The following is a 24,919-nucleotide window of genomic DNA, read 5'->3' as shown; positions in this document are numbered from 1 at the left end:
TTTTAGCTGTGGAAACTGTTGCCAGTCACTGGAAATCCTAATTCTGCTTTACACAAATTCAACATGTTGATGAAGGGGATGATACTGTCCCCTAGCAGGAAAGAGATTGCCAAATGGCAAGCAATTGCAAAAAATGTTATTTTCTCCAGTGGAGAAAGGCTGAGAAGGAGAAGAATTAATCATTTCTCCCAAGAAGGAACTTATACTAACTAATCTCTCAGGTTAAGTTTCTTCCTGAATGGTTTAGCTAGATACTGAGGAGAGAGATGTAGTTTCCTGGAGCATGGTATGCAATATTTGGAGAGACAGAAACATTCCTCTAGGGACTCAAGTGAAGTAATGTAAATGGGAAGTCAGTGTAGCAGGCATTTTTCATGCTGTCAAGTCATTAAAAATACAGTGCTAGGGATCTGGGCCAGTGTTTCATTTTAAAGAAATTGTCAGCCTAGCAAAGGAAAAAGATAAAAAATTCAATTGTATTAAAAATAAACATTCAAGAGAAAAAACCCAACAATGGTCTGTAAATTTATGCAAAAGAATGTTTAATAATAGATTAGGATAAATGCAAAGAGATTGGTGAAGTCTGCAGTTTCTATTTAGATCAACAATTAAGCTGTAAAAACCCATCTGTATGGAGTTGTCCCACTACTGTAGGACTTGTCACCCAAACACCTGTTAACTTCTTTTTAACATGGGTTTGCACTGGATGTGTTACATGTTTTTTTATGATTCTGAAGATGTGAGGGAACAGAGCCATCTCAGTTTTGGAGTTGAAATGATCCATTATGCAAATATGAGGATAGAAAAAGGTTTAGTCACACTTTCACAGCATTCATTGTGACCCTCTCTTAGTTCCCCCGTTGCTGTTGTGTTTCATTTAATATGAAGCAATTTATTCTTTAAAAACAAAACAGGGCAGATTTCTAAAGGCTCTCTTATAAATTCTGTAGCCACTGGGATTTGTGAAGTGCAATTGGACATGATTTAACAACTTACTCCCACAAGAACACAAAGGGGCTGAACTTGTGCAGTGATTTCAGTGAGAATGAGAGGCATTCAGCTCCCGTGGCAGGATCAGGCCCTGAAAGATCAATAAGGCTTGCATACAGGTTGTTATTTTTCCTGCAACAGCTGACATAAGAATAAAGCAAAAAGTTTATGCCCAACAGTGTTTGCTCTTTAGAACATAAGCTGATTGTAAGGAGATAATTGAAGGTTAGAGAAAAAAATCTGAGTTAGGACCAGCTGCTATAGATGTTTTCCACACAACACTAGTGCTCTACCAACATATGATAAAATATATATACGGAGACCACTAACAGTTCCCTGTAATTCAGTCACATTAACTTTTCTAGGTTTCCGATATGTACAACACTGAACCCACATTAAAACCAGGGGAAATTACTCATCACCAGTAATTCTGTTTGTCAGACTCCCTCATCTCCTCCCTTCCTGCAGATGATTTCAGACAATCACAATTATGCCAGGAAGCAAGAGAGTAGGCAAAGAATATTGACAGGTTGTAGTAGCGTGGAGTCTGCCCATATATATCCTTTGCCTTTCATTATTCTTTGCCTTCTGGCTTCCAGGTATACAGCACCTAATGCTGATTGCTCGGAATCTTCTACGAGATGAAAGACAAGGTGGGTGAATAAAATCCTACCTTTCAAGGATTCAAGCAGCACAAAATATGGCACTTGGTATGATTTCAATTCAGTTTGAAATAGAAAGCTACAAGTATTGTGTGATAGAGTAGCCCCCACCTCAAGTGTCCTCCGTGTCAGGCCATGGCATCATGTACCCCCGAAATTGGAGGTTGGGTTTCAAATTGCAATGCATCCTCTCCTGGGCCATTTTTACAGCCCGAGGGCTGGAATAGCAACAGTAGCGCCCAGATGTAGAGGTTTCCAGTCACTAGATCCACAGCCTCAGACTTCTCTTCTGGCCTCCCCAAAACTATGTCCTTTGCCTTTCCCAGTTTGGAACAAGAGAGAGCCCCCTGGGCACAGTAGCCTTAAATCTGGACATTCTCTGCTTCAAACACAATGCCTCTTGGAATTGCGCCAGGAATAATTTCCATCTTCACGACTCTGCCTTAAAGACAGCCCTGACCGCAAAGTAAGGAATTGGTAAATACCAAAACTCCTTCCAATTCCAATTCAGAAAGAGCAGTTTGGGTCAATTCATTTTTTATGTCATTAAGACAAACCTGACTTTCCATCTGAGGGAAAATAATTAAACTGGTCTTTAATTAACCCTAATGTTAAAAGTATCCCTGAATGGACTTCCGAAATGAAATCAAAATTAGGATTAATCCCAGCAGGGAAACTACAGAAGGGACCAAAGTGCTAAAACACAGAAACCACTCTGACATGCAAACCTTTTTCATGGCTCCAGTTATTCATTTTATAGTAGTGCCTAGAAGACCCATTTTGCTAAGGGACTGTACAGACCTATAGTGGGAGGCAGACCCTGTCCTGAACAGATTACAGTCTAAACAGATCAGACAAATGGAGAGAGAGAAAACTGTGGTACAGAGAACATCCACAGATTCAGTGGTAGTTGGGAGTGGGCACAAAACAACAACCCACTTGCCTACTCCTTTTCACACATACATGTCAGAGGAGGCTTGAAATTATCCCACAGAAGATAGTAAAAAATTATGAGCCTTTTTTTCCTTTGCTTCATTTATGTAGCAGCATGATAAAGACAGAAAATCAATTTCTGATCAAGAGATTACTTTTCTAAAGCCTCCATCAGACTTTCTTTCATGTAGCTCTTGAGGAAAAATTAACAGATTTTTCCAAGAGTAAAAATCTGTTGAATTTTTGACACGTTTTGTAAAAAGACTTTCTTTGTTTTGAAGATGACTCTGTACATCTCGCTGTCTAGCACAAATACTGAAAAGCCAGTTTCCTGTTTGATCATTCTAAAACATATAACCCATTTTCCTGATGTACTTTTTAATAGACATTTCACTTGGGGTTTTTTAGAAAAAATATATGATCTCAGCTTCATGTTTTCAGTTTGTGCTTCTCTGTGTTTTATGACTGAACTGTTAAAAAGCAAAATGACACCACCACCTTATTAAAAGCCCTAAAGATTTTATGATGCATTTCACAGCAGATTGACCTTCCCACTGAACAGGTTACCATGCACAGAGCCAGGATGTGGAGTGTTTCACAGCTTTACATGCCAGAGAAGATCAGAGAATATTTATTGATACAGGCCCTATACAAATTACACGATGTATTGACTGGTCCATACAAATGTACACAGAGAAACAGAAAGACAGATAGATAAATAGGGCCAAATTCTGAAATCCTTACTCAGGCCACACTGACACTCAAGTCATGAGAAGTGTTATATACCCATGGGAGTTCCAGATGCACAGCACCTTCCAGGATTTGGCTAAATGAGAGATTTAGCTTGAGAACTTGAAGATTTGGCCAAGAGTTAATACTGTTTTTCTGCCTATTGAAGAAGGAACCAATTCTCTTCCCCAGTACATGAAAAAATAGTCTTCTTGGAGGTCTCATTCTGGTCCTCTTGTGTACCTCACAATCTTTGTATGATTGGCAAACTCTGCTTACAAATGGGGCACTTCAGAGCAGAAGAGAGGTTCTTAACAGAGCTAAGTGGGGGAAACATGTTCAGCTCCTGCCCACCCTATGCCTAGCTCAAGACAGTGCTGTTAGTCCCTCAGTTTCATGAGCACTGATGGTGGGATTTTCAAAAATGCTTAGTGATGACCTAATGCTTCTGTTGACATTAATAGAAGAGTCATTAGGCCAATGCTGGGAGAAAATCCCACCTACATGTTTACTCACTGGGGTTGTGCAAAAAAAGTTAAAGGAGAAATTTTGCAAAATGGTGATAAAGAAATCCAACAATATTAGACCAAATTTCACACTGCAATTTTTTAAAAATTGCATTCTCATCGAGATATTTGTTTAGGAAAAAACCTCTTCTGTCCTCTAATGAAGACTAGTATCAATGAATACCCAGTGGGCTGTGTTCATAAATGACAGATAAGGTGGCATAAACTGGACTTCCTTGAATTTAATTAGATCTCATTACACTCACTTAGACTCCATTAGACATACTGACATACATTTGCTGGTGTATAAGTGAGTGTGAGGGAGTCTAAGTTAGTGCAACTACCACACTGAAGAATCAGAAGAAGGTTCTTGAAGTTATAAATTGAAATAGGGAGTAGTCTAACACCTGTTCACACCATCCTGTGAGTAGGAACACAGCCATTACACACAAACACACACACACACACACACACACACACACACACACCCCCCCTTGGGGAGGGAGGGACAGAGCAAGTCCCTCCATAGCTGGTCAACTGCTGTGGAGTAGCCAATGGGACCATGGCCTTCTGACTCATCCATACCATGGTGAGATAAGTAGCACCCTAGCAGGGAATAGTCCCAGCATGTTGGTAAGCACAGGGATTACAGCTGTGCCTGGACCCTATGCAGGAGGGCAAAAGATGGAAGGCTCTTTGCACCTCAAACTTCTGCAAGGAATAGACACAGTGTGACCTATAATTGTTTCTGATTTGTAATGTATTTAATATTACAGCAAAATTTGAATCTCAACTGAGAAAAACAGAAGCCACAACTGTCTTTAGAAACACGTATGCAGCATGGAGATTCTCGTGTATATCATCCTGTCTCTCAAGAAGGCGATTTGTGCTTTCATTCTGATTTGCCTGTGTCTGTTTAAATGCATGTAACACAATCTCCAGTGTTCCTTCACAGAGGCAAACATTTAATTTTGGCAACACTAATAGCTCTGGATTGGCTGTTTTTCTTCTTTGGGGTTGTTTATGTTTTTTATGGTTGGTTGGGTTATGCCCACATCCTGTGGATGCCTGCACTGGAATTGCATGTGGAATGTGGTGATTGTACGTATCATTGTTGGCAGAAATGCTGTGGACTAACCCCAGGGATTAAGTTACTGTGGACTTCAGCAACTGGGTTGTGTACTGTTTAAAAGGTACGCAGGAAGGTGCTTCTTTCAGCACTTTCTACCCCTCTATAAGGGAAAAATGTTATTATGTTCACTTTTGCTATGAAACACATTTGAGGGACATTTTAACAGCAGCTAGGCAAAGAAAAAGATTAATTTCTTCTTTTGAATAAAAATGCTTTGAAAAAAAGACAGCTGGTAGCCCAGTTCAGAGACCAAATGGATCAATGCTTCTTCAGCTACCTCATCCTATAGCCACCATTGATCCATCTCACCCCATTCTTGGTTCTCAAACTATCTCATTCTGCAGACCCCTCAGTAAGGGGCCTGTACATTACTGGGGGTACACAGGCCACAGTACGAGAGTCCTTAAACTAAACCATTTCTCACAGGGACTAAAACGTCTTTCAAGAATTGAACTGCCACCTTTACTTTTGATTCATTATCATTTGGTGACATAACTGACAAATCTATAAAACACTTTGCATTATATCACTGATAATATGCTTCCACCTGCTTCCTAGTTTTTCCTTTTGCCGTAAAATCCTTGGTACAATTTGGTAGAAGTGAGTTTTACTTACCGTTCCCCTGTGTAACCTGGACTGCAGTGACATTGTCCTGTTGCTGAGTCACATGTCCCTCCATTGTGGCATTGACACTCTTGGGAGCAGTTCTTTCCATAACGACCCTCTGGACAAGGCTGACCACAGACTGTGCCCTGTTTACAAACAGAATCTAAATGTTAGACTTGGGACTGCAGCTGTGTGGAGAAGAAGAAGAAGAGAAGGGGATTGGAAAGAAGTGAGGAGACTAATGGGATCTTGTATCATGGTGCTTATGCTCTTCTAGAAAAAGCCAGATTCGTTTTTAGCCTTAAACACAGAGTATGTTTTGCCAAAATGAAAAAAGTAATGCAACATTTTTGTTTTGGTCAAAAAATGAGAACCAAAAAAAAGTTCATTTGGGTTTCCATCAGATACACTCTTTTCAAGTAGAAAAGGAGGGAGGAGAAAAGTGGAGGAGGGGACAAAAACTAAAAAATGTTTCAATTTTCATATTATTGTAAAATTCTATTAAATATTCCAAAGAAAGCCAAAATTTTTAATTTTATGTGAAGTTTTTCGCAGAAAATATATTAGCATTTTCTGAGTAACTTTAACTAAAAACAAAACACAGCAAGAGCAATAGACATCAGTAGGGAAAGAAGATTGAGGGTAACAGCAATAAGATCACAAGGCACAGGTGTACAGTTGGATGGCTTGGAATCTAAACTTTAAATGTTTCCCTTTTAATTATTTAAAAATTCCTTGTCACATCATTTTAACTCCCTTTCCACTGCCTGCCAGAAATGGTCACCCAGGGCTCACTGCCTATTATTGTACGTATTATTTATTTGTTTTGTTTGTTTGCCCCTTTACTATATATAGACAATCTCTAACCACCGTGGTATCTAGCATGATTAAATTTGTTGGTTGTTGGATATAAACTGTTGAAACAATGGTCCCCATCCTTCTACAGAATTCTCTTCCTCATGTGGGGCTGGGAAACCAGTAGAGCCCCTCATGTTTGCCCACCTGGTAGGAATGGGTCCTTGCTGGTGTGAGGTGCAAAGGGATAGAAAGTCCATTGATCAGTTATGAAGCGGATGTTCTGATGTCACTGTATTCCTGGGCTATGAAGGTGCCACCGGAACCTGCCCATTACCTACTTTTCTTTTAAGAGGGTAGCATCATATATTTGGAAACACACATGAAGGCCACCATAGGAGTATTTAATGGTGCTGCTGTTCAAAATGTAACAGTTATATCAAATTATATCCACAAAGACACGACTTCTGATCAAGTTCCAAAAGATGCTATTTGCATGCTGCAGAAAGCACATTTTCCTTTTCCCACTCTTTGAAAGGGTTAACAAGACAGTCCAGAATTTATATTTGATTTTGATCCCTTGTGGTGGTACCATGTGCTAAAATACATTTCCTTTTGTTCCTGGCTTCAGTCAGACTGTCTTTGCTTTTCCAATTAAACTTTCTCCTGAAGTTGCCTGATATCCACAAACATGGACATTTACCCAGTTTATATTTATTTTAGAAAGCAGTTTTACCATCCATCCAGGTGGGCAGGCACATTCCCCAGTCACATGGTGACACACTCCTCCATTCTGGCATGGACATCTTTCTTCACACTGTGGACCATGCTTGCCGGGGGGACAAAGATCCTCACAGCTAAACAATTGGTGCATAATGAGTATAATTGTTATTTATATGCAAAGTTCAGTCTCTCCCCCTCTCTTTTACTTTTTTTTTAAACATATAATTCTTCAGTTTATAAATATGAAAAGGCAAGCACTCAGAAATAAAGGGAAATAACCTTTACAGGATCAATGGCATGGACATATGGAAATAAAATTAGCAATTAAAAAATTGTAAGTGTATGTATCTTTCCTTAGAGATATTTCTTTCTAGAAAAACCAAGTTTGGTCTTGGATTCATAAGTATGGACAAAGATTAAAACTCTCTGCTAGAAGGATTAACCCAATCAAGTGCATTTTTCTGTGCTTAATTTTCCACTACAGGGCCAAACTCTGTTGGCTGAATTTTATAAAACTTGGACAAAATTTGGACCATGTTTTATGAGCCAAACTCATTCCTGCAGGTACAGGGATTGTCCCTTTTGCCTTCCAAGAGGCAGCTGCTTTGGCAGCAGAGTTCACCTTCTAAGCTGGGCATAAAGAGCAGCTCTATTTAGCAGCCAAGACTTGACATGAACTTCACTAGCAGAGACTCTTTAGGAAAAGCTCTGGATCAGGACACTGTTGTCTTGCATGGCCTTGCTTCCTCTTGGGCTAGTCCTGTTCCTTATAGACTGTGTCAGCTAGCTTTCTACCAGGAGTTTGTGCATGCAAACAGAGTGCTGTCCATCCAACTATCTATTGCGTGTGTTTAAATACCCATTCATATGCCCCCCAAAATGTGAGCATATCTACAGAATGGTTTGAAAATTTGGGCTTAATCCTTAAAATTCAACCCCCAAATCTTAAACTGTTGACTGCTACCTAAAGCAGCCAGGACATTAACACTCAAATTCTGGATGCATCAGCTCTGTCCTGATGCTCCACAGCAAGAAGTAGGCTGCAGATGAAGTGGTTAATTTAAACACAAATCTAAAAGCTGAAGTCAATTCTCAAACTTATACTAAAACTTAAATGTAAACCATACTACTCATCAGTGCAGAGTCATAACCTCAGGAATGCTTTTGTACAAAGTTGCTGGTGCTAACAGTGCAATAACTGTACCTTACCAAGAACTTTTGCTGTAGCATTTTAATAACATTCATTTATAAGTACACAGAGGGACTTATAATGAGATATAAGTATTGGTAAGTTTTAAAAGAGGCACTTTCAGCACAATGTTCACACAGGTTACTAAATACTAAATAGTTTACCCTGGGGTTAGTGCCATGCCAAACCCACCTTCCCCACAATAAATAATATGCCCTCTGCTTACAAAGCACCAGTATATCCGGGAGGGCATCTGCATTCTCCAGTCACATGATCACAGGTGGCTCCATTTTGACACTGACATTTTTGGTGGCAATCATTTCCATATGTCCCCTGGTCACAGCGTTCCTCACAGCGCCAGCCCTTGAAACCAGAAGCACAGTGGCAGGCTCCAGTGATGGGGTTACATAAGGCTCCATTTTTGCACTGGCAGCGACTACTGCAATGGGGTCCCCAGTGGTCACTATCACATGCTGAGGAAGTGGAAAAAAAATGTCATAGCACTTCTATAAGCATGCATGGTGCAATGCAGAAGACATGATGATTCAGAGATATCAAGATGGCTTTTTTTCTGACACGAAAATGGTAGTGGTATCCTTGTAGAGACACCCTCGGCTCTTCTGGGTCTTTAAGTGTTTTGATAGCCAGATAGGACTTAATTTCCTGTTTACAATTATATGCCTTAACCTGCACTTAAAATAATCTGAAACTTCATCTACAGTGAAATAAAGGTAAGTTCCAAACTCCTTCCATGCATTACAATGTGAAACTGAAATTATGATGATAGTGAATCATTAGTTACAGGGCCAAAGGCTCATATTCTCCACCTGGCTACTTACTTCAGTGGAAGTATAAACGAGAGCAAAATTTAGCCCATAATCTGACTTTGGAGCCATAAACATACCTCAGAATCCCACAATGAAGTTATTCTATGTAAAGATGAATTCATTGTAAGAGGATCACACTGCATGCCAATTTTTTAAACGTGAAACTTCCAACTAGTTTACTTACTTACAGCTATTTCCTTTCATGTTTTACAATACTATTGATTGACAGTGCTGTACGCAAGGTAATAAACATTCCATCAAACAACAGGCACTAATTGTTATTTGGTTAAACAGTATGGTGACATATACCACAGACAGTAAGGCTACAGTTTAATATTTTGAGTTAACCCAATTTGTTTTTATAATCATTCTACTATGTATTTTTTGTTTTCTACATTCTACTCCATCAGTAGTAATTACAGTAAACCCTTCTCAGAATCTTTTGTTTTCTCACCTTCAAAAGAAATTTTTAACAGTAAGGAATCATTTGTTTAAAATAAGAAATAGAAGTTTTCAATAACAAAACAGAAGATAAAAGGTCATCTACAGTTCACCAGAAATGTGCTAATCATAAAGGTCAAAGGATCTGCTTTTAATTTTTATGTTCTGCTGATAACAATAGTGCAGTGGTGAAATCTCAATTGCAATCACTGGATGCCCATACTCTCTCCTTAATGACTGACCACCATTGTTCACTCAGTCTTCTCCTGGGGCAGAGCAGCCAAGCAGAGAACAGACCTACTTTCTTAGAGCGAGACAAAAGAACTCAAGACATCTCCTTGGGGTAAGAATTGCTCTGCTATAGGAACTGATCACTCAGATTACACAAATAAAAAGGATTAGGGTCCTCTAAGGAATGGTTTTTTTCTGTATGGCTTGTGTCCTGGTTAATTCCTAAGAGCTATGGCATGCTTTGAAGTGACAGTTTCCTCTCAAACAGTATTTTCCTAAAAGGTCACTGGAACATGCATTCCTTAATGTAACTATTGTTTATGTACACATACTGTGGCTAAAAAATTATATATATAAAATGAAGTAAAACAAATGTGTAATAACTGCACCTCTTTCATTTCTTCATTCTTGTCCCCCTCTTCCTCATTTATCTATTTAAACATTCATTCTTATGTGCTCGACTACCTGTACAATGCACCACAATGTATTTCACACAAGATGTATGTCTTCCCTCAGTATAGCTCACAGATAAGCCCAGTCCTGGCAACACAATATTTTGAAAATGCCTAGATGGAGGAAAAGTAATCCTCAGGCTGAATCAGTCCTCAACTTCGCCTCAGGAAACCAACTGTTCTGAGAGGTATGTATGTGTACAGTGGATTTGTGAGACAGACAGATGTTCTCTCAGGACTGTATGGAGGCCACCAAATTCATTTTCTCTCACACCCCATCATGGATTCATATTACAGTCCTGCTTCCAAATGAAAAGGACAATTTCAGCCATTCCTAATAGCGAAATTAAAAATAAACTTGAACGTTTTGGAATGTCTGAAAAACCCTTTGTGAAGAACTGAAGGATTTAAAATGACCATCAGACAGCAGCTCTTTCAAATAAAATAAAATGAGCCATATGCATTCCCCTGGTGGAGTTACATCAGGGTGAACTTGGCCCAACCTCTCTTAATATATAAAAAGCACCACTAGGCAAAAGGAAATTTATTTTTGGCTTACAGTTTGCGGCTTGTATTATTTTACCAATGGCTGGAGGTGGGATACTTGATTCAATCTGCCAACATTCACACAGAGGTTTGGAGAGAGAGTTTAATGAGTCTCAAAGACATACAGACAGCCTTTGCTACTGTATACCTGCCACAGTAACAGTACCAGACAATATGCACAACGGCAGGAGTACCACAAACTGAATCATTTGTGAAGCATTGCAGGCCTTCTGCTCCCATTATAATACATTTTAACAGCTACATCATCAGACTGTTCTCTTAGGTTGTTACTGTCCCTTAGAGATCTACTGGAGTTAGAGATGAACATAGTGCGTCTCTGAACTTGAACTTTTCTCGACTATTTTATTGTAAGAGACATGTGCTGCACATTGTATGAAATTTTATTGGTTTACTGGTGTGATTTTCTCATTCTGTTTGCATGGGGCCTATTAAAATGAAAAACACTAGGTGCTCGCTGTTTAGTTTTCCTGTCTCATGGTCACCCTCTGTAGAGAAGAGTGAGAGTGGGAAACAAAATATTGACTACCTAGTTATTTCACTATAGCATAATGCCAGAGTATTTTACCAGAACAATTACTGCTGTAAGGTAGTCTGTTACACTAGGTCTGTCACTAGTCTACTCTCTAAGTGTGAGTTATGGGCACCACTTCAGAGAAAGTTGAACGATTCATGGGATTAAATAATATTCTTGCACAAGATAGATACATTGCATACTTTACTTCTATATATCACTCTAATCAATAAGGTCCCTCACAGGAAATTAAAGTGATTTATCAGAAACAGATTCTTAGATTACAATACACAAAACAAATATTGGCAAAGGGAAGGGGTAGAAATGCTTCCTGTAAAGAGATTTGTTTATTTTTAATTATCTTTGGAGGCTAAACTTACCAAATATTACATCAGCCTATTTCTACTTCTGCTTCATACTCAAAAACTAAGACAGGCTGGAAGTCACACAGCTGTTAATCTGGTAAAAAGAGAGCTCTTTGAATTAATGAGCATCCTCAGGTTACAGACTGTCAGCTAGAGTTTAATCAGAATAGCTACTATAACGACTGTCCTTACTACTCCAAGGTCACACAGGGGTAGAGGAAAGTGCCAGCTAGAGACTTCTACCAAACCAAATTAGGGTAGTAAGTCATCTGTCACAGTGTAGGGCATAAGGGAGGGGGAAGAGAACCACACAGTAAAAAGAAATAAAAGTCCCATATTCAGAACTGTTTCAGCAGAAAATAATAAGACTCAGCACTAACAATTCAGGGAACTGATTTGAGTCCTATACCAAAGCAACTCAGAATCTATGCACCAATAGCTGCTGTCTCAATGGGTCATCACGCTCATTAGCCTCAAGAACTAAGTTGTGAGATGTGTAATGTTAATGGTAAAAACTTGTTTCTTTAATGTGATTATATTAATGTATTATCATGGACCTCACCAATCAGTTGCTGATTTTGACAATAGTGATGTTCTATTTGCAAAGTATTTTCATCATTATTCCTAGTAGCTAGAGAATGTTTATTCCTTAGCTGGTGAAATCCTAGCTTCACTGAAATCAATGGCAAAACTCCCACTGATTTCAGTGGGGCCAGGAGTTAATCCCTGGATTTATAAGTAATGAAACAATATTTTTCAAAATATACTGGAACAGATCTTCACTGTCATAGTTCCATTGACTTCAATGGAGTAATCACAATCTGCACCAACAGAAGATTTGCCCCACTATATCCATATTGCATATATTTGGTTGATCTGATCTCAGTTTCATGGGTGCAGCCTCTTCAGAATACCAAACACCATTCCTGCACACACTATATGCAACCTCAGTTTTCTCGATTTTAAATAAAACACAGTTTTTCAGAGTTACTGTTCAAAGTCAGCTCTTTTGTGGGAGTCATAGGGGTCTTATATCCTACATCTCATATCGTGGGAAGAAACTCAGAGAAACGTTTGCCAGAAACTGCACAGTAGACTTTTTAGCACAGAAAAATATTTGGTGCCACTTATACAGTTTCTTCATCTGAGAATAATATCTTTTTAGTCCCCTACAGTATATCCTCTGTACATCACACAATGTTACAAATATAGGACAGAAAATATTCCTCTCAGAAGGCTCTCCGTAAAAGCGAAGGCATGCCTTTGGGAATAAGGGCATTATATTATATAAACCCTCATTTAAAATGCATCAGTATGATACGGAACCCTAAGACAATATAAAGTTACCAACATAAAAACAAATTATAAATGCTCTCTGAAGCACAGTGTCAGATGACAACTTTATGAACAGAAATGGTCCCAGAGCTTCAGCTGCAAAGAACCTTCTTCAAGGAAAAAGCAAAGGAAGAAAATGTGTGATGCAAATTGGTACTATTCTTGGGACTTCTGTATGATACTTGAAGATTTAAAGTTGTGTATTTCATATTAAAATAACTTTAATGCACATTGTTATTATGCTCGACGGATCTCATTTTTATGCACATGGCTTATCTAAGCTGGTAGTGGCTTGCAAATTAGGAGGCAAGGTGTCCTGATATTTTACAGTGTGAGATAGGAATTTGTATCATTAGAAGTACACCTGTTTGGTTTTATAATTCTTATATTCCTTATAAACAAAAACAATGTGTCAGTCCAATTTTAACATTATGTGATCTCTGTCTCTCTCTGTTGATTGCTTTTGAGAAGTTAAAAAAAAGAGAAACTTGAATGAGTCCAAGTTTATTCCTGACAAATCCACCTTGATCACATGTAATTCTGTGCTTCTCTAAAGAATGGCATATGATGAGAGCAAAATATGGCTATCAAATCAAATCAAAGAACATTTCAGAAGAAAATTCCCCTTAGAAACTCAACAAAGACAACTACCTTGCACGTATGCTATAAAGTTACTTTTATAATGTGATATTCAGGATGCAACATGTTTACGGCAAGTTATTTAAAGGTCTGACTTTCTTGTGTTTTTCTTTTTTTGCTAATGCTAACATGGATGTTAAAGTAAAGAATCACACTAAAATTAAGATTTATTTTTCTTAGCATCTTTCTTTGTTCCTATCAGATAGGTGGTACTGAGATAATAACATACTATTTGCTTCTCGCCCATAACTGTTCCTGGTATTGTATGGCAAAACATTATACTATGTATCTGGAAACAAGTGCCCTTTTTACTGCTGCCAAAAACAGAAGAGACCTTTATCAGAATACTAGACTAATATAATTTTAATCTCCTTTCCTGTGATGCGTGAAGTGATTGCACAAGTCTAACCATAAAACACATGCATGAAAATGTGTTTTTTCCAACCACAAATTTTGGGTCAGAGTGAGCTGCTCACTCATTTGGGAATGTAATTTTGGCAGCCAAACATTTAAATAAATAGCAACTGTAAAAGTGCAAAATCTCATCCCCTGTCCCTCTAAACCACCAAACAATTTCTTTAGCTGAGTTCAAAAGGGCAAGGTCTATGGTACATTAAGGTTGCTTTGCACTGCTCTAGCTGTGCAATAACTGACTTAACCAGCCTGTAGTCTGGGCAACATCTTTGACTCACACTTGAACTTCTCTCCTCACATTCGGGTTACATCTCAATCTTACTGATTCCTTCTGCCTAACATCTCTAAGATACGTTATTTCCTATTCTTCCACGCAGCTAAAACTTTTGTCCAGGCTCTCATCATCTCTTGTCTCAGTTACTGCAACAGCTTTTTTCTCTGATCTTGACAAATGCAATCGGTGAGGTCCATGATAATACATATCCCTTTAGAATGCTGCGGCAAATATAATTTCTCTAGGCTGTCACTCTGACCATATCACTTCTCTCTTTGCCTCCCTCCACTGCACGTCTCTGTTGCATCACACATAAACTATGTATCTTCGCTTTCAAGGCTCATTCACTATCAAGGTGTCAACTCTTGCCTCCAAGTGGCCCAGGGTGCTAGCCTCCATTGGCAACTTATTAAATTTTCAAACAAGCACCTTTGTGCTTTTTCCTGTGCTGTTCCTCACACTTAGGAGGAGCTCCTCATAAATATACAGAAAGCTATTTCACTTTCCTTCTTCTAAACCCTCCTTAAAACTCTCCTTTGCTGTGATGCCTACAAAAACTTGACAACAACTAGGCTGCTGGTGTGCTGTGACTACTGCCTAATGTGCAGACCAATATTGTCTTACTGTTTCCTTGTACTCCCCCATCTGCCTGTCTATGTCCATCTGTTGTCTCTTATCTTATACTTAGATTGTGAGCTCTTAGGGGCAATGTCTGTCTTTTGTTCAGAAGCACCTAACACAATGGAGCCCTGGTCCATTACCCGGGCTCCTAGGTGCTATGGTAATTCTTCTTCAAGAGACATCTCTGATATGAAAATTATCGATCGCGACCTCCCATCTTTATGATCATGACAGAGTTGTAAAACTTCCACTCTCCTTTGGCTACCAATCAATCTAATGATATTACCTGTGTAACCGTCTCTCTTTCTTCCTCTTCCTGGTTTGCCTGCAATCTTGCCTGATAGCGTGAGTGCTAGAAGAAGGTTGCTCCGCAATTGGAGAATTATGTGGCCACAAAAATATGTTATTCTTTTACCTAGAGTCTCAAGTAATTGTGCTCTTTCTACATTCATCCTTCTTGTCACATCTTCATTCATAGTTTTGTTTACCCTGGTATGTTTTAACATTTTTCTATAACACCAAAACTTGAATGCTCTGGATTCCTTTAAGTGTCCAGCTCTCACATCCATACAGGAGAGCTGATCATATGTAGCACTACTTCAGCAATCTAGTGCAGATGTGCAGTTTTTACTTTTGAAAACACAGAAGTCTTTGGAAATTGTTAAATACATTTTTGCAAGTTCTACACTTTTCTTGATTTCTTCATCACATCTTCTGTCTGATGTTACTGGACCCCCTAAATAGGGGAACCCATTATTCACTTGTTCTAGCACTTGACCATCAAGTTACAGGCATTGCCTACCTTGTGCATCACTGTATTTACTCATTATAGTAGTCTGTCTTTCTAACATTGTCATTCCATATTTCTTGCTGATATTGTTCACAGCAATAAGCAAGTTCTGAATTTCTTCCCTAGGTGAAGTGATACAAAATAGACCATCAGCATATCTTATATTGACCTGCATGCCCTGATGGTGTCTTCTAAACTTTGCCTCATTGTACTTTCTACAAATAGTTGTGGAGATAGAATGCAATCTTGACTTACACCTTTCTTGATGTTACAATAATCAGATATCAGGGGGTAGCCGTGTTAGTCTGTATCCACAGAAACAAGGAGGAGTCCGGTGGCACCTTAAAGACAAAGAGATTTATTTGAGCATTAGCTTTCATGGGTAAAAACCCCACTTCTTCAGAGGCATGGAGTGAAAATTACAGATGCAGACATAAATATACTAGCACATGAAGAGAAGGAAGTTACCTCACAAGTGGAGAACCAGTGTTAATAGGGCCAATTCGATCAAAGTGGATGTAGTCCACTCCCAATAATAGATGAGGTCTCAATTCCAGGAGAGGCTAAGCTGCTTTTGTAATGAGCCAGCCACTCCCAGTCCCTCTTCAAGCCCAAATTAATGGTGTTAAATTTGCAAGTGAATTTTAGTTCTGCTGTTTCTCTTTGAACTCTGCTTCTGAAGTTTTTTTGTTCAAATATAGCTACTTTCAAATCTGTTATAGAATGTCCAGGAAGATTGAAGTGTTCTCCTACTGGCTTTTGTATGTGCCAGTATGTTTATGTCTGCGTCTGTAATTTTCACTCCATGCATCTGAAGAAGTGGGGTTTTTACCGACGAAAGCTTATGCTCAAATAAATCTGTTAGTCTTTAAGGTGCCACCGGACTCCTAATAATCAGATAGTTCATAGTTCATTCAGACTGCTGCAGACTGTCCCCAATACAGGCTTCCTATTAATTATATATCTTGAGAGTCAATATTAGATTCTTCAAGAATTTGTATCACCTTCTTGTGTTTGATTTTACCAAGTACCTTCTCATAACTTACAAAGAACATATACATTTCCCTTTTTGCTTCTCACACGCTCACTTAAGATCCTCGGCAAAGACTGCCTCCCTCATGCCTACTCCTGGGCAGAAACCAAACTGACTTCTGCTAATTCTTGTCTCGAGATGTTGATGTAACCGCGAGCCAACAATTTTCAGCGAAACTATAAGCATGTGGCTTACTTGGCTTTATAATTAAATGCTGTTCAGATTCTCCAGCATTATTAACCTTCAGTCGAAGAACGAAGACTTAAAACAACCTGTGCTTCCAGTCTCCTGAGCTGTGCTGAGTACAGCTTAGCCATAGCTTAGAATTTGGGCCAAGGTGTCTTCCCTTAACACAGACAGTGAGAAAAGTCCTTTTTTATATTTCTGGAACTAATGTGTTTGAAATACAAGTGGTGCTGACTGGTGGCAGGTATGCATGAGAATCCCAAATCCAAACACCCTGCAGTTTAGAGTTTAAATCTAGATCCATGTCTGAACTTTGTTATTCAGGCCCAGCTCAAACACAAAGGAGCAGAACCCTTGTGAAGAACCATACCATTTGCACGTGAATTAAAAATCAAGATATAAATCCTCTTATATGTTGCATACATTAACATATATTCAATGTACTGTCCAAAGGGTACTCTAAGATTACAGTATGAAGCCTTGGACAGGCTGTGAGTTATGTCTGCAACATTTTCTAAGCTTTAGGTAAATCAAAATCTTTGCCATACAACTGGATTGGTATTCCTTTGGGTTTTTCCTCTCCTTTGTCCATACGGAGGTAGTAGAGGAATATTAATATCCTTTAAGTAACATATACTATGGTAATATGTCATGCAACTTAGACCTTGTAAAATGCATTTTGAATGGCTTTATATCCTACATTTCCCTGATTATAGTGTCTTTAGCCTATGGGGAATGCTGAGTCAGGCAAAATACAAAGTACCAAAAAGGTACAATAGATTACAAACTATTCTCATTGATGCAGTATTTTGGACACAGATTCTGAAATGTTATTATATGACCTAGATTGTGTCAAGAACAGTAAATGGAATAATATCCATGCATTTACATGGCAAAACCTAGGACAAGAATGACACTATGACCAACTTTATCCAATCCATTCTTATTACATAACTCAGAGTGCAATCTTGTGACTACTCAACTCTGATACCAGGGTTTGGTTCGTTGGATACTGAAAATAATGTCACTCCTTTCCTTTAGGCTACCCTCTGAGGATAGGAGAGTGAAAATTACTCTCCTAAGTTAAAGCTGAACCAAATAACATTCAAGTTCACCCTAAATTTCAAATTAACAACATTCAAGTGGGTTCAAAATTTGATAAAAAGTGTAAGTCCATCCCTACAAGTGGCATCAAACCAGCACGTTACTAGGGTTACAAGATGGTAAAATTTGGAAGCAGAAATCTCAGAAATCAATTTACAGGGCTATAAATCAAGGCCAGCTATGCTGAATAGTCCACTCAGAGAATCTTTTAAAAGGCTTCAATTAATAAAACCAAGAGTTTATTCTCCGTATCATTTTTGCTATTGTGATCTGTATGGTTACCTCAGTCGGCAAGAACTACATTCTTTTGACAAATACATTCTTAATAATTATGAAGTATTAATGCCTTTTAGTAAAAGACTTATTTTTCCTACATCCCAGACACAGAAGTACTTAGTGCATTTTGTAGAACACAACACTTCCTATTAAATCTGGATTTCCTTTAGAATCTTTTGTTTCTATCTGATTTCATTTGTTACACTGAAGGCTTTCTACCCTTAGGCATATTTTTCATTCTTCCTTATTCTTCTGTATAAAAGAAAGGATTTTTATTCAAGACTTTTTTTTAACTTTGTAAAAGCTTTTTGGTCTGTGAAGTGGAAGAACAATGAAAATGTGTTTTTTAGACTCTGTAAAGGACTGGAACCGTATGCCTTTCACATGCCATACATTTCACAAGACTCTTTAAAATATTTTGGACCTCAGAACGCAATGGTGGATAGCTGTTAAGGAAAAACAGAGACAGTCTTTTATGTTAATTTTACTGTACTACTGAGATGAACCCTACTAACAATAATCATTATTGTAGAGAAGGTTAAAAAAATCATATGAATTTGAGTATAGTATGTAATCAGATCTTGTATGCACCTCATTGGAGGACCGGGACTTAATTTTTTTCTGCACTGTATTTTGAAGTTCTTAATTTTTAATACAGTAACTAATCCTGTAGTCCTTCCCAGTGAAGCCATTGAAAGCTTTGTATGAGTAAATAAGACAGGATCAGTCCACTTGTAATAGAACTAATCAAATAATGAAAAAATTGCTTTTGCAAATAATGGTTCACAAAAATTCACCACAAATTGTTCACCATCTATTGAACTGATCAAATTCCTAAACAAACAAAAGTTATTTGATAAAAATTGCCAAAATTTGCAATGAATATAGACCTGATTCAGGAAAGCACTTATGCATGACTAAGACTCCAATGAGACTTAAGCACATAATTCAGTACTGTCTTAAATTGTGGCCAGTATTTGCAGTGAATTATTTAACCAGTTCTAGCAACTCCCCCCCCCCCCCCCCCCCCGGAATGGAAATGGTACTTTCCTTTTGGAACAACTAACTGTTTTTGCTCCAAATTGAATACAAAGAGGTTCACTCATATTTAGCACCCAATTCTACAACCCTTACTCACACTAATAACCCTTACTCATGTGAGTAGTTCAACTCAAGTCAATTAGATTAAAGACAATACATTTATTTTGGTGTCAATGGGACTATTTCATAGAATCATGGAAGATTAGGGTTGAAAGAGACCTCAGGAGGTCATCTAGTCCAACCCCCTGCTCAAAGCAGGACCAACACCAACTAAATCATCCCAGCCAGGACTTTGTCAAGCCGGGCCTTAAAAACCTCTAAGGATGGAGATTCCACCATCTCCCTAGGTAACCCATTCCAGTGCTTCACTTCCCTCCTAGTGAAATAGTGTTCCCTAATATCCAACCTAGACCTCCCCCACTGCAACTTGAGGCCATTGCTCCTTGTTCTGTCATCTGTCATCACTGAGAACAGCCGAGTTCCACCCCCTTTGGAACCCCCTTCAGGGAGTTGAAGGCTGCTATCAAATCCCCCCTCACTCTTCTCTTCTGCAGACTAAACAAGCCCAGTTCCCTCAGCCTCTTCTCGTAAGTCATGTGCCCCAGCCCCCTGATCATTTTCATTGCCCTCTGCTGGACTCTCTCCAATTTGTCCACATCCTTTCTGTAGTGGGGGGCCCAAAACTGGATGCAATACTCCAGATGAGGCCTCACCAATGTTGAATAGAGGGGAATGATCACGTCCCTCAATCTCCTGGCAATGCCCCTACTTATACAGCCCAAAATGCCGTTAGCCTTCTTGGCAATGAGGGCACACTGCTGACTCAGATCCAGCTTCTTGTCTACTGTAATCCCTAGGTCCTTTTCTGCAGAACTGCTGCTTAGCCAGCCGGTCCCCAGCCTGTAGCGGTGCATGGGATTCTTCCGTCCTAAGTGCAAGACTCAGCACTTGTGCTTGTTGAACCTTATCAGATTTCTTTTGGACCAATCCTCCAATTTGCCTAGGTCACTCTGGACCCTATCCCTACCTTCCAGGGTATCTACCTCTCCCCTCAGCTTAGTGTCATCTGCTCACAGCTTATTCTTGTGAGCAAGAGTTTGCAGGATTGAACCCAATTTTGTATTAATTTTAGCAAGTAGGCCATGAATCCAATCTTACGTTCTCTGATATTTTAAAATTCCTTTTTTGCTATTTTAAGTGATATAGACCTTTTAAAACAATTTTTAATCTTTATTTAAAATCTTTAGCATTTCCAGAAGTTAAGTTTTAATGTGGCCCCTTGAATATGTGCAGAGCTTCACCACTGACCCTATTAATATAAACAACATTCTATATGTAAAATTATAACAGCGATAAACACTGTTTTTATGGCAACCTAAAAGTTAAACATATTTTTTCTCTTCCCAGCACCTACTTACCAGACACCACTAGCTCCCTCCAGACACACTAAACATATGCTTTAAAGATAATTTGGTAACTGTTGACTAGAAACATACAGTCCTACCATGGCTCAAAGAAACATTTGTATATTAAAAGAGGTACGAATAAAAGGATAGATCTCATAAGAAAGCCTTTTCGTGACCATAATAAACAAAACCACATATTTTAACACGGGGTATGTCATAAGTCAATTAGTTGTTTTAACTGATTTTAATACAGACACTAGCATTTCTAGTAATTAACTACACCATAACAGCTGATAAGAAAAGTAGTTATATTAAAAAAAATTACATGCTTCAAGGGAAATGTAAAGTACAAGGTAAAACCCAATGCCTTCAACAACCAGAGGCTTATCTTTAAGGCTAGTATTGCTAAGTGAAATAAAGTGTGTTATTGAAATTGTTAAATTACTGTTAAATGTTTAGAAGAAAGATTGATTGAGACTATCACTTACACCTAAATGAACTCTAATTAAAAACAGGAATAAATTACTTCCAATGATTCATTGTTCATTTATTATATTTAATAGACAATGTTAATATATAATATATTTTAAAGCAAATTAAAGTAGAAATTATGGCCCTGATTCAGGAAGCATAATTATTCAGGAAGGTGCTTAACCATATACTTAGTCCCACTGGATGTAAGCACCTGCTTAAACCTTGTATAGAACCAAAACTCACCCAATTATTTCCGTATTAGGGTCTTGGAGACTCCTAGTGTGTCAAAATTGGGGAAAAAACACATGGCATGCATTTAAAATTAACTTTATTGGAACCAGTGAACTATAAAACTATGAACAAGTTAAAACTTTCCTAGATTCAGAAGCACACTACATAGTACTTGTGTTGAGGTCTAACTGACCCCATGATCAAACACATTTTTTTTTTAAAAAAGCTACAAACTATACAAGTGTCAGGCTCTAACTGACGCTATGTTTAGACAATGAAAATAGATAGCAACAGCAACAAAATCAAAGGCACAAACACAGGAAAGTGGCAGTCAATGGAGGGATCAAACAAGTGATGTGTTCTGAACATACAAAGGTTTTACACATTGCACATTTTTATGTGTTTTTCTGTTTCTTGCTCTGGAACAGATAGAATCATAGAATATCAGGGTTGGAAGGGACCTCAGGAGATCATCTAGTCCAACCCCCTGCTCAAAGCAGGACCAATCCCCAACTAAATCATCCCAGCCAGGGCTTTGTCAAGCCTGACCTTAAAAACCTCAAAGGAAGGAGATTCCACCACCTCCCTAGGTAACCCATTCCAGTGCTTCACTACCCTCCTAGTGAAAAAGTTTTTCCTAATATCCAACCTAACCCTCCCCCACTGCAACTTGAGACCATTACTCCTTGTTCTGTCATCTGTTACCACTGAGAACAGTCTAGATCCATCCTCTTTGGAACCCCCTTTCAGGTAGTTGAAAGCAGCTATCAAATCCCCCCTCATTCTTCTCTTCCACAGACTAAACAATCCCGGTTCCCTAAGCCTCTCCTCATAAATCATGTGTTCCAGTCCCCTAATCATTTTTGTTGCTCTCCGCTGGACGCTTTCCAATTTTTCCACATCCTTCTTGCAGTGTGGGGCCCAAAACTGGACACGGTACTCCAGATGAGGCCTCACTAATGTCGAATAGAGGGGAACGATCACGTCCTTGATCTGCTGCAATGCACCTACTTATACAGCCCCAAATGCCATTAGCCTTCTTGGCAACAAGGGCACACTGTTGACTCATATCCAGCTTCTTGTCCACTCTAACCCCTCAGTCCTTTTATGCAAAACTGCTGCCTAGCCATTCGGTCCCTAGTCTGTAGAGATGCACGTGATTCTTCCATCCCAAGTGCAGGACTCTGCACTTGTCCTTGTTGATCCTCATCAGATTTCTTTTGGCCCAATCCCCTAATTTGTCTAGGTACCTCTGTATCCTATCCCAACCCTCCAGCGTATCTATCACTCCTCCCAGTTTAGTGTCATCTGCAAACTTGCTGAGGGTGCAATCCATGCCATCCTCCAGATCATTCATGAAGATATTGAACTAAACCGGCCCCAGGACCAACCTGGATAAGTACCAAAGCCATGTAGCATCAGAAACTTTGGCTCTGCAGCTAAGTTACCTACTACTGAAGCCAGAGTAATGACTCTGTCCACTGTTAAGGTGTTGACAGTTTCCATTTTTTGACCCCCAGCACTCCATCTAACTAGTTGGGGAAAGAAACCCTACCTCTTAAGCTGAAGATTCTCATTGTTTCTAGAGGGAAAAGTTAGACATTAATCAGACAAAGTTGGATTTAAATTAGGGGAATTTTAGACATTACAAGTAAATTACAAGTTTTGGTGAATCCCATAAGTAGAGCTGGTCAGAAATTTTCCAATGAAACAAAGTTTTGGAAAATGCTGATTTGTCAAGCCCAAAACATTTCACTGGAAATATCTGGATTTGAAAAACTTTCAGCGAAACCAAGCAGGGTTCCCATAGAACCCTGCCTGGATTCCTGTTAGGCTGCAGGGGACCCTGATCTGCAGCTGTAGGGCAAATCCGCCAATCAGACTGCCCTAGAGTCCTGGACCCTGGCACTCCAAGGCATATATTGCGTATGAGGTTATGGGAATGATGTGGAGGGATTCACTGAGCATTCTCAATGCAGACCAAAGCCTAGGACCAGATCCTTCCTTGACTAGCTGACATATATATATAAATATAATTTAAAAGTTGTCACTCACACTTAAAATAAATTTTAAAATGACCCCAGATTCAGCTGTATGAATGAATCATCCTCTGGATTCTGTCATCCTTATTCTTATTGAGGAAAAGCTTCCTTATGAATTGTCCTATTGATTTCAGTGGAACAATTTGTGGACTAAGAACTATTCAGTCTGAGAAAATGTGAAGAAAAGGAATTTCCTAATTGCGTATCAGGAATCAATATTACAGCATATGCATACCTCAGTCACATACATATCCCACAGTGAGACTTGTGTGATCTATAACGCTATGTATTATTTCACTCTGTGTCCCCCAATCATGAAAAAAGGTAAAATAGCAAAAGGTAGAAACCACCAAGTGCAGATGTGTTGTGTTCATTTCTGTACATCTAGACAGACAATTCTCTTAACTGATCGTCAGTTTTATATAATATACTGTCCTACATAAAATTGACTACCAGTTAAGAGAATTGTTTGTCTAGATGTATAGAAATGAACACAGCACATCTTCACTTGGTGGTTTCTATCTTCTGCTATTGAGGAATTCGCAAATGAGGAATTTGTTTTACTTGTCAGAAATAAAATTAGTGTTTGCAGTGCACACTAACCCACATGAATCAGAACTCACACTACTTGACGATATACAGTTTGTTCCCACACCCGTAAGTAAAACCTCTGCTAGTGGCACAACTACTCTTACAAGAAAAAAAACTGCATATGTATGGGCTCTTCTTTTTATTTTCCTCTAATACCGTAACCACTAAAACTTACACTACTGAAATTCAAGTCTTCACTACAACTGTTGACAAAAATCAAGCTAACTAAAAGAAAATCAGAGGCTCTTTTTGTCAAATCTATTAAAATATTTTCTTGTTTAATTCACCCCTTCCTATCGTGATCAACCCTTCTCCTCTCCTAAATTCTGCCCTCACTCTGACCAAAGCAAACTGATCAGTTCATACTCTTGCAGCTTCATGAACAATTTTTCAAAGTGATCCTGACAGTGAAATGGATGTGCTGATTCACTAGCTCCAAGGGATAGGTTCAATATGTCTTCTGCCCACTCAAAAGACATTGATCTGTCTATTGTGCCCAGTCAATAAATCTTTATTAGAATAATTTACTTCACATGAATGTCAGCTCTTGCACTGGAATGAAAATGTTTTGTAAATGTGCACCCTTTTAATCAATGTGGTATTTCTTTTCAGATTTATATTATCATCATCTCATTCATCGCTCTTCACTGAGCTATACCACAGGCAATACATTACCCAATGCATCATAATATGTTTGCCAAAAAGATAAGGTCTAAGGTCTGAAGAAAAAAAACCACCTATACATATGACAAATTCATCAAGGAGATCTTAGACAAAGCAAGCCTGAAGTCTCTGCTCATATT

At 38.7% G+C, this 24,919-nt stretch overlaps 1 protein-coding gene across 1 annotated transcript in view; it reads right to left on the bottom strand.

Annotated features, from left to right (window-relative positions):
- Window positions 1-24,919, bottom strand: part of MEGF10 (multiple EGF like domains 10) — a 140,433-nt gene that overhangs the window by 53,905 nt on the left and 61,609 nt on the right. The window contains exons 6-8 of the mRNA XM_074953064.1: window positions 8,492-8,738; window positions 7,090-7,210; window positions 5,568-5,704 (exon numbers count right to left, since the gene is read on the bottom strand). Coding sequence (XP_074809165.1) covers window positions 5,568-5,704; window positions 7,090-7,210; window positions 8,492-8,738 — 505 coding nt within the window. The remainder of the gene's footprint in view (window positions 1-5,567; window positions 5,705-7,089; window positions 7,211-8,491; window positions 8,739-24,919) is intronic.

The sequence above is a fragment of the Natator depressus genome, chromosome 5 (genome assembly GCF_965152275.1).
Source record: "Natator depressus isolate rNatDep1 chromosome 5, rNatDep2.hap1, whole genome shotgun sequence".
Lineage (NCBI taxonomy): Eukaryota > Metazoa > Chordata > Testudines > Cheloniidae > Natator > Natator depressus.
Note: the sequence above shows the minus strand (reverse complement) of the source record. Positions and strands in the feature narration are given on the sequence as shown.